The 10,123-nt window shown below is 39.9% G+C and overlaps 1 protein-coding gene across 1 annotated transcript; it reads right to left on the bottom strand.

The window, feature by feature from the left end:
* Positions 1–1,331: 1,331 nt before the first annotated feature.
* On the bottom strand, positions 1,332–8,850 carry LOC146470628 (bleomycin hydrolase-like). The gene is made up of 8 exons (XM_085121805.1): positions 8,665–8,850; positions 6,222–6,602; positions 5,892–5,984; positions 5,033–5,188; positions 3,294–3,446; positions 3,124–3,191; positions 2,461–2,578; positions 1,332–2,007 (listed from the first exon to the last, which is right to left on the bottom strand). The coding sequence occupies exons 1-8, from the start codon at positions 8,830–8,832 to the stop codon at positions 1,699–1,701; spliced, it is 1,446 nt and encodes a 481-aa protein (XP_084977931.1). The 5' UTR covers positions 8,833–8,850; the 3' UTR covers positions 1,332–1,698.
* Between the last annotated feature and the right edge of the window lie 1,273 nt (positions 8,851–10,123).

The following is a 10,123-nucleotide window of genomic DNA, read 5'->3' as shown; positions in this document are numbered from 1 at the left end:
AGAAGAAGAAGGAAATTTCCATATTTTATTCAAAAATTAATACTGCTGCTGCTGGGACGTTCGCTTGCTAGCTATTTAACAAATGTATCGGGTATCATACCATTTAAAACAGGCGATTGTACCGATGACGGTGACTTTTGATTTTTGTTTGATAACAAGTAGCTTTAATTATTTGCATGATCGTAGATACCTACAGTATTGTAAAAGTACAAAAAAAAAAAAAAAAACTAAAGTGGAAAGCAAACCAAGTCAAACAGAGCCGTGTACCTCTTCGACACCAGACGATTGTAATTAGCGAAAAGGAGTCAATAAATTCCTACTTTTCCACTGATACGCTTGATATTTTCGGGTTTTGTCTCGAAGAAGGTTTTCACGAAACATCAAATTATGCGTTAATGTTAATGTAATATTAACATGCCCTTAGTAGAATGGAATTCTATGTGATTGTGTTGATTGGAAAGGATGCTTGTTGAATTTCCTCTTGCGACAAGGATTTTTTTAATGAGTTATAAAGCTGATGACCTTACCGCTTCTTGATTTGCATGGGTGTTCGGCCCTTTTCATAGTTTTGACAAGTGCCTGACATTCTTGATATATCTTCCTGATGAGCTTCCGCCTCAGACAGCCAATTAAAAGGACTATAGGTGGTTTCCAACCAATCTCTGGAGATCCAAAAAGATAACGGTATGGTGGCCATGTTGGATGACAAAACAAGAGGCTCTGTCATGCAACATGGCTGTCATACCGTCATCTTTTGGATCTCTAGGGATTGGTTGCATACCACCTATACCAGCTATATTTAAGGTAACACAAGCAAAACCAACAGCTTCTCTTTTGTAAACATTGACATTCCAATCCTAGCAGTGTGCAGGATGTTTGTCCCATGAACCGAGTTTAATGGTCTTAGTTCCCACGAGTCTCCTGTAGCTCAGTGGTAGAGCGTTCGAACTGGTAATCAGGAGGTCTTGGGTTCGACTCGTGATAGGACGGCCACAACAATCCAATCGGAAGATGAGCACAACTGAAATCTCTATCCCCGGATATATCTCCCCCTGAAATCTCTGGGGGAGCAGGGATCGCGCAGTGGTGAGAGCACTCGCCTCCCACTAATGTGGCCCGGGTTCGATTCCCGGACTCGGCGTTATATGTGGGTTGAGTTTGTTGTTGGTTCTTGTCTTTGCTCCAACAGGTTTTTCCCTGGGTACTCTGGTTTTCCCTTCTCCTCAAAAACCAACATTATAGAAATTTAGAAATTTTCTAAATTCCAATTCGATCTGGAAAGTGTTTCCAATAAGTGCTCTGCGCTAAATACAATGAAACCTAAACAGTGATTATTTTTAATTTTATATTTCCATGGCTATCCAGCTGTCAGTTTTCAATAAAAGTACACTGAGCAGCGTGAGTTGATATAAATTAGCTTCACAAATTTGCTAACTACAACAATGAATACTAACAAACCGATAATATACATTATTTGCCGGCTCAGCCCGCCTATTTTTAGTCAGGATAAAAAAAAAACATTACACTCTTCGACAGTTGCAGCAACTCGAGAAAAAGGTTGCTACGATACGTGACGTAATGCCCGTGACGTCAAGCTGTCACAGCCACCTCTGGTGTACTTGACAGGCTTACGGTGCAAGCGAGTGCTCGAGCATTTAAGTGCATTGGTTAATTAAAAACGTGCAAGTCCCTAAGATATCACAAGTGAGCTTGATGGGCTCCTTTTCCGCACGTAGTGCAGGCAAGAGACCCCATAGGGTCCCATGCTGGCAGCACCACTGGATCTTGCTTCAACACGGCCATTATGTCTTCAGGGACATGTTTCCTGTCTACAACAACCTCGTAGACATACTCCGTGAACCAGTTGTCAGTCATCATGAGATAACCTGGCTTGTCCTTCTCCTCGCCCCAGGAATTCTCCACACGCCATTTGGTGGTCTTCAGTTCCGGCGCTTTCTCGTCTTCCGCTGGCTTTGGATCTTCAGTTTCACCGGAAGGCTCGTCTCCCTGCAGACATAAACAGGACAACAATTCTTTTGATCGATTGTTTGCTTTGATTTTGTCTAACTCTAGAGTCAGTTCAAAGATTAACCCTTTAACCCCTAATATCAAAGAACAAATTCTCCTATCTTGTCCCCATAATTTTCTTATAAAGGTACTGGGGAGAAGTTCTAAAAATATCAAGAAATTAACCTTTGGTGATCATATCCTTAGTTCTCACGACCTCAGGGGTTGAATAAGCACTGATATTACAAGGAGAAATTTGATGCTGATCACTGTTTGGGCTTAATGGGTAAAGTGCAATGACCTCACGATGCAGCTAATATAGAGCAAAACAGAGACAATCCTGTTGTCTTATAGTGACAGGTTAATTTAGAAATTTGCACGGTTTGCCTCCTGGCTTACAAACTATCAGCTGGAGGAGCCTCAAAAACAGCGGTCGTTACGTCTCCCACTTACCTCCCAAGAAAGTCCAGTGAACACCATTGCGTGAGTCATAAGCGACTCTCCGTACAGCAGACGCTGAGCTTTGTCTAAAGTCAGCAGGGAAATCCCAAATGTCAACTCGTAATTATGACTGTGGAGCAAAAGAACAAGGAATTGGAAGCTGGACTAGACAAACTTGACAAAAGCACAGACAAGAAAATTCACCAACACCGGCTGTAAAATTTTTAACGGGTCATTTCCCAAGGAATAAAAAATTACAACAATTTATCTCTGTTTTTGATTCCCCATCCACAGTAATGTATTTTCGTTTGAAAAAGCTACTTTTTTATATACGTTTCCGCCTATCGTCCTCACTAAAACGATGAAAAACGCTGATGACAACGGAAACTTTTGAAAAAAAAATAGACAGCTACACTACAGGGCCAGGTTGTTCGAAAGCCGATTGACGCTAATCTACGATTAAAAGTCAATCGGGGTTTTCATCTCGCTCTTTAAAAGTAGTTTTAAAACGCAATTGAAAGCTAATGGTAAAGAGAAGTCTAAGCCAAAACTGAGGGGCAAAAATCTTTTGGAAGAATCTTTATTGATTAGTAATTAAACTTGAATCAAAGTTCACGTTGACCCAGGATTAGCTTAATCGGGCTTTGAACAACTGGGGCCAGATTAATAACTCACATGTCAAGATGGAGAGCTCCACTTTTTCTTTCAAAGTGTTTGCCAACATCACATCCAAACCAAACTGCCTGAAGATAATGAAAAGAGCAAAGAAATTGTATAAGCATGACACCTGGACACCATTGAACTACTCGCGAAAATACTCCATTGAAAACTACGAAAATTCATACCTCATTGTCTCTGAGAGACGCAGCTGCTAGCCTTTTGAGAACATCCACTGGCTGGTTGTTGTACAAAACAAGCCGTCCATTCACCATGTTACTGAGGTACTCTACAGTAAGCAGCTTGTTGTAAGGATTACGGGGATCATTCACCAAACACACCTGAAAGTGGTCAAAATATTCTTCCGGTTGGCTATCCATACATTTCCTTTTACATGCGTTCTAACAGTTTCGTGGTGCATGTGCATGAAGACAACACCTCTGTGTTTGTGATTCTCTGTATGGCTTTCTTCTTGTCACTTGTTTGCTTTACAGAGCTGAATACCTTGAATGATAACTGCCTAAGTTCCAATATCAAAATATACACTCTCCTTACTGTACTCCATATAGTCTTTTCATAATGGTTGGGAGAATTTAATTAAACATCAAGACATTTAAGTGATAAGTCCCTATATTCTCATAACTTGTATATTTCCTTAAGTAGTGACATTCTAAGGAGAAAATATATGATAGTCACTAATGGTTACAGCTTCAAGGGTTAAAGGGAGGGACTCATGGTTCTGCGCATGTCCACGAATCAAAATACTTTTTCGCCTTTGCTCGCTATGATCCAAGCCTGTTAATTTAATTCGTTGTTTATGAACCATTCGGAAGGGAATAGGTAACTTGCGTTATATTATTTCACATGCAACTAACTGTAAACACATCAATCGTGGATTAAATCCTACGGGTCAACGCTAAATTCAATATCAACAATATGGGTACAATCCACTAGCATTTTCTGTGAATTTTGGTCATCAGTCATTTTGCTTGAAACTAATTATAGAATGTGATTACTGAAGTACATGTGACTGGGATTTTTAAGGCCATAAATTTGATAAGAAAGAGAAAAAAGCATTTAGATTCATGCACGTGCACTGAAATGTGAACCCCTCCCTTTAAGCAAATTGTATTCAATTTTCCAAGAAAATCAATCCTTCGAACCACATAAGGTGACCAATGGCATGCCAGCTTGTCTTACCATCATATAGGTTTGCATAAAACATTTGTCACTGCATATACACTGTATTGCTAGGATGAGTAAATTAAAAAGTGTTGAACTCTGTCATTTTCACTGCTCTATTGACGCAAGGAACACCAATTTCATAATTTTATCACTGTTTGCTACTTGAACACCAATTAGGCAAAATTTTACCTTTCACACTGACAAACTGTATATGGAAAGGAAACCTTTCACTCAACAGTCTTCCCTAACAACACATCAGGCCAGCTGCTAAATTTGGTCTATAGAAAGAACCTTGCATATAAGCTGCCTTCCTGTCAGGCAAGTTAGAACAAAGGGTATTTATTCGAGAGAGTGGCATTGTAGGATTTTCCCAATTAACCCTCAACTAGTAACATGTTCCGTGACTATGATTATTAGTAGAACGTACACCCATCCAAGACGGGATGTGAGTCCATTGTACAGTTACCCTTGGAAGTTTTTTATTAGTCTCCCTAACAGGTTTTAGTGAAACCCCTTTCAATCCCCAAGGGATTATATCTTGAGGATTTTAATATACAGCAGGGGTTTCATTAAGGACCAAGCACTTGGCAAATTGACTAGCCTCCCACGCAGACGTCCTTAGGGGTTCGTCACTTTCGAACCCCTAAGGACGTCTGCATGGGAGGCTACAAATTGACTGACACCCGAACAACTAGGCCACATTGCCTCCCCCCAAAAAAATGCCAAAAAAAAAAATGGTTACCTTGTCTAGTGGGTTGTAAACTGGTTTGATGTGCTCATTGTAGAACTGGAGCGGTGTCACTCCTGACAGCTTGCAGTAAGTTTTACTCTTGTCAAAGTATTCCCAGTCAAATGACTTAGGTGGAGTACCAAGACAAATGCTAGTGATCCTGTAAACCTGAAACACAAATGGGAGGACAATAATTAAAGACAAATAATCTAAAGCCACACAGTTTAGAAATTGGCAGCCATCTGTGAACACCATGCTGCGTGGCTACTTAAAGATTCAGCAACAAATCCTCGAGAGTAACTGCAGAAGAGGAGCTTACGTGTGAATTCAGTGAATTTATGGAGAGAGTGCTGAGGGAAGGGGCTTATTGTTCCAGTAAATAGCAGGGCAGATATTGGAATGAATGTACCTAAATACTTCAGTAACTGTTTTTGAGGGAGTTGTTTGATTTTTACCTTTAGCAGTGAAAGGTAAAAACTGGGAATTGAATCATGCTGTCATTGAAGCCAAGTTGACAAGTCAGCCTCATCAAGTGAACATGCTTCTATTGTACCATGCTGTAAAATCAACAGGTTTAGGAATAGCTTTTTTATATCTTCAGCAATCCATGCCAATGAATGTGAATAGTTTTATTACATTTTTGTGATATTATACGTTTTAAGGTTTAGTTGATATTTAAACTTTTAATATTATTGATTTATTCGCAACTCCATTTCTTAGAATTTGAGAATTTTATTTTAATGCTGATACATTAGAGATATGTTATATAAGTACTTCTAAATATGCAATTCAGTTGCAAGGCTGTGATGTATTCAAATAAAGTATCATCATCATCATCTTCTTCTGTTAGCTTTCAGACAAATCTACCCACCTCAGTCATCATCTTTAATTTTGCTTCCTTGATGTCTGCATCTGTACATTTCTTGTCCACCAATTCCTTCAGCTTCACAGCATATTCTCGCAGCTGCAAGAAATTTACAAATGAGAAAACAAAGCCAAAAATGAATGCACCATATTTTCCCAAAGAAGAGTGACAGTTTTGAAGTACCGGTATTTGTCATGTCTGTACTTTTGTGCACACTAAAACAAATTTTCCAGTAACAGTAGTAAAAGCTTAATCTAACTGCTAACACTTACATAACGCCACAGCTTAGTTTAAATTCTCCCAAATGAAGTTTTACTATAATCAATAAATTATTACCTTATGGTTCATAATTTTCCGTAGTCGCATTGAATGGCCAGCAGTAAATGCTTCTGGCCAAACTTCCTTTGGGATCAATCCATATTTTTCCACAAGGTTAATAAGCATGTCCCACTGACCGCCATCATTCAATGGATTGGACAGTAAAAACATCATCAAACGTCCATCTGGCTCTTCTCCTTTTCTTGCGAGGTCTTCATACGCATTGATGAAAAAGTAGGCCCTTTCAATTCTGTCCCAGAAGTAGAGATACTGCTGGCTAAATTCAAAGTCTTCCAGGTTGAAACGTTGGACAAATTTTAGACGGATTGCATTTAAGAATGCAAAAATCCAACACCTCCCTGACGCTCTCTGATTGGTGACTGGTTTAACTTCCTTTACCTAAAGTAATGAAAAATACAAGTTTAGTCCATATTTTAAAACATTGTCCAAAGTGTGGGAACTTTGTAGTCTGAAATGTCAGCCATCAAAAATAAATAATAATAATAATAATAATAACAACGAATAATTATAATAACAATAATAATAAAAAATAAATAAAATTATAAATTTGTCGATTCAGCACCCATAACAACTGCAGAAGCTATAACTGAGGTTTTGAACTACTTCTACATAGAGGTTAAAACTTGATCAGTCTTCGATCATGCACATGTCATTTTCATTGTCTCATTTACATGTATGATTGGGTTTTTTTTTAATTTCAATATTTGCTGTGCCCATTGGAGCACCTGTCATGGCTGGATACCTTTGAAAGAACCTTGATGTTATGGCTATGATCTTGACAGTTCTAGGGTCATTTCGCTCAGAAAGCATTAGATTGTTATGGATGAGAAGATCAATGAAACGGGTGTCTAAAACCTTAATGACAGCCCTGCACCATTTCCTACCAAGAAGGAACTGATCCAAGGCTAAGACACAAATTTCATAGAATGTTCGTGAAGTTGTGCCACATTGATAGAGTTGAACCTGGTTAAGCGGCATCGTAAAAAGTGGTCAGTTTTCAGTCCCAAAAACTATGTTCCTCAATAACTCTAATTTTGACCTCCATTTATAAACAGTTAAACTCATCACCAATAGATGAGCTTGGGAGTTGGTGCCTTTGAAGTTGGTGGAGCCGGGCAATGCTCTAGTATGAGGAGGAGGTATCCATGGCAACCCTGCGAGCGGCCCCCACCAAGCACCGTCACACTGAACAGTTCAGTGGAATACTTACCGACCCAATACTTACCTAACCCCCACTGAGAGGGAGGGATGGGATGGGAAAAAACAAAGCACAAACTGGCACGCAAACAGCAAGCAATTGAGACAACACTTTGCGAAGAACTGCAAGCAAGCAACTGCGTATAAAAGTCACGAGGTGCCCCTGCTAGAGACATCGGGCTACCCCTAATATAGTTGGGGAAAACAGCTGACCAGCATTGCTTCGAGGTTAACTTTGCCTAAATTACATTTAGCCACATTCACTTTTATTAAACAGTCGCGGTCACCATTTACTAAGACCCAACAAGCTATTCCTATTGTTTTGACCTGTTTTAAGTGGTCACTTTGTAAAACGAATCCACTCAAACATGGTAACAAATAGCATGCCAGGCAATTGAATTTCTAATGACCTACAATAATGACTGTAGGATCTTGGCATTAACGTTTTACTAGTCCGTTTCTACGTGTATACCATGTTGTCCTTTATCATACCACTTTATGGCTGCCATTTCTTTAACCACGTAAGTGATTTTGTGAGTGCTTTTGTGCATAAACTGTATAATAAGTTATCAAATGTTACATAAATTGTCAGTTTTATTGTGTTTGAGTGTATTCTGTGCAACCTGTATTAAGTGGTGACTTTGCCATAATTTTGCTGAGGGTGATGGCTTAATAGGTGGTTTGAATTGCCACCATGTTGGTGGACGAAACAAAAGAAATTTTGTGCACAAAGTTTGCATAAAAATGGCAGTGTACTCCCAGAGGAGAAAAATCTTATTGTTCCTGTCCACCAACATGACCGCCATGACGTTACATGCAAACCATCAATACCTGTTTAAAACTGATGCATTATATAAAAGGTAAACTGATATCGATGTTGCCTGTTGAAAGTATTAGTTTGCTATAACCATTCAAATAAAATTTGGTACAGAAACTTTGTCTACAGCGATCTATTTGCAATATTTTCAAAGTAACAACCACGGAGGCCACAAGGGTTAACCGTTGAGGCCTATTCTTCATCCTACTTCATGATCATCACATGAGGGAGCACAGACTACACGCTTCTATCTCCGAAACAAATTCGCTACTACCTAAGTTTATTTCTTTTTTATCCTTTACATGAAAGGTGTATTTCCTCATCTAACTGAAAAGAATAATAAATTGTAAGCTCCAATATTTAAGCTTAATATCTTCTTCACAAAAAGACCGTTGTATTTTAATTAGGCTAATTTTAAAGTGTTACCTTGTGTTTGTAGACGTGGTTTACCGTTTCCACAACATTTCTATCCAGGCAAACTTCATGTGGGTCGTATTGTGTTCCCACGTTCTGGATGGCAAGATTCTTCTTGTCGTTGAGGAAAGCATTTTGTATTTCTAACAACAAGTCTTTCTCAATACCGGTGTCCGCCATCTTTACGGGAAAGTGTTGCCCGAGAGAGGCCTAGCGCTAGTGTGTGGGCCGATTATCGATCGATTTCCTGAGAAATATTGATACGGTTGTTTCGATACCTTTCGATACTGCTCTCGTCGCACAGTATTCGAGTAAATACTATTTTTTCGTCGGCTCGATTACCAGCCGGCGGCGAGCATTTCCATCTGCACTTACTGCTAAATATACACCAACTCATCCCGCATAAACGCCCATAGGCGTCTTGTTTTTAGTAGAGCCTAATTTTTGCTAGCCTGCGAATAGCAGACGTATTTCCTGAGGTACGACCGGAAATACGCCTGCTGTTCGCAGGCTAAATTTTTGCAATCTGGTGTATTTTTTGACTGTGGTCGAGTGATGACGTCACGAAACAAATTAGACAGACAGACCGACTAGTTTTATTGAAGTTACTTTGCAGTATCCAGCTACTCGTCTCGAATCGTTTGAAAAAAGTGGTATGTCAGGTATTGGCCATCCTTACTTTGAGACATCATCAACCCTACTAATTTATAAGTTACATCAACCGGCAAGCCTTTATCTGGCAATCTCGTTCACATGGTAAAGCCTCGAGAGCGAGGTTGGCTACTCAACTGACCTTTTTTTTTGTACTCCATACAAACCTCGGTGATTTGGGTATTATCTGTAAGGATACAAACAACAGTCTTTATCTCTTGAAAACAGGTTTTCGCATCGCATAAAACACAACAGACTCACCTGAGGCCCGGATCAGACGTCGACGTTCGCATGAGACGAACTGATAAGTCTGACTTTTGTTGCAGTTAAATCCGTCAGACTGTTATTCGGTCAACACGTCTGCTCAGATTCAATCGTCTAGGGGCAAACGTTTAATTATAGGGCAGCTTCGTCTCAGTGGAGGCATATTTTCTTTTGGATCAAGTCAAGCGGCTGGAGGGTCACGCTTGATTCGGAAGATCGTAAAGTTAAGTTGGTCCTTACATTGTTCTACATGTATTGAGTTTTCGGACTAAGAACGTTCCTTCACATTGTCGTTCTCGACTATGGCGTATAAATGGGTATTGGCAACAAAAAGCTGTTGGCCACTCTGCGATGGACTAGGGTCCCACTTCCAGTAGCCTGTCAAAAGGCTCCGAAGTGGGGTGTAGGGCGAAGAGAAAAATCGGCGAGCGGAGCGACTCAACCTCAGGTCTGGGGGCGAGAGTTCGGCTCGCTTCGCTCTCCGCTCCAAGCCCCACTTGGGAGCCTCTTCATAGGCTAACTTCCAGTCACTTCAAGCAGGATATCCTGTGGACTA

Source organism: Pavona decussata, unplaced genomic scaffold (assembly GCF_977016875.1).
Source record: "Pavona decussata unplaced genomic scaffold, jaPavDecu1.1 SCAFFOLD_113, whole genome shotgun sequence".
NCBI lineage: Eukaryota > Metazoa > Cnidaria > Anthozoa > Scleractinia > Agariciidae > Pavona > Pavona decussata.
This window is presented reverse-complemented; position numbering and strand designations above follow the sequence as displayed.

What these genes read in the sequence shown, in the direction of transcription:
- LOC146470628 (XM_085121805.1), bottom strand. Translation starts at nt 8,832, where the DNA reads ATGGCGGACACCGGTATTGAGAAAGACTTGTTGTTAGAAATACAAAAT. An exon ending in CGTCTCTCAGAGACAATGAG is followed by an intron (nt 3,192 to 3,293) that starts GTATGAATTTTC and finishes CATTATCTTCAG; the next exon opens with GCAGTTTGGTTTGGATGTGA. An exon ending in GGAGCTCTCCATCTTGACAT is followed by an intron (nt 2,579 to 3,123) that starts GTGAGTTATTAA and finishes TTTGCTCCACAG; the next exon opens with TCATAATTACGAGTTGACAT.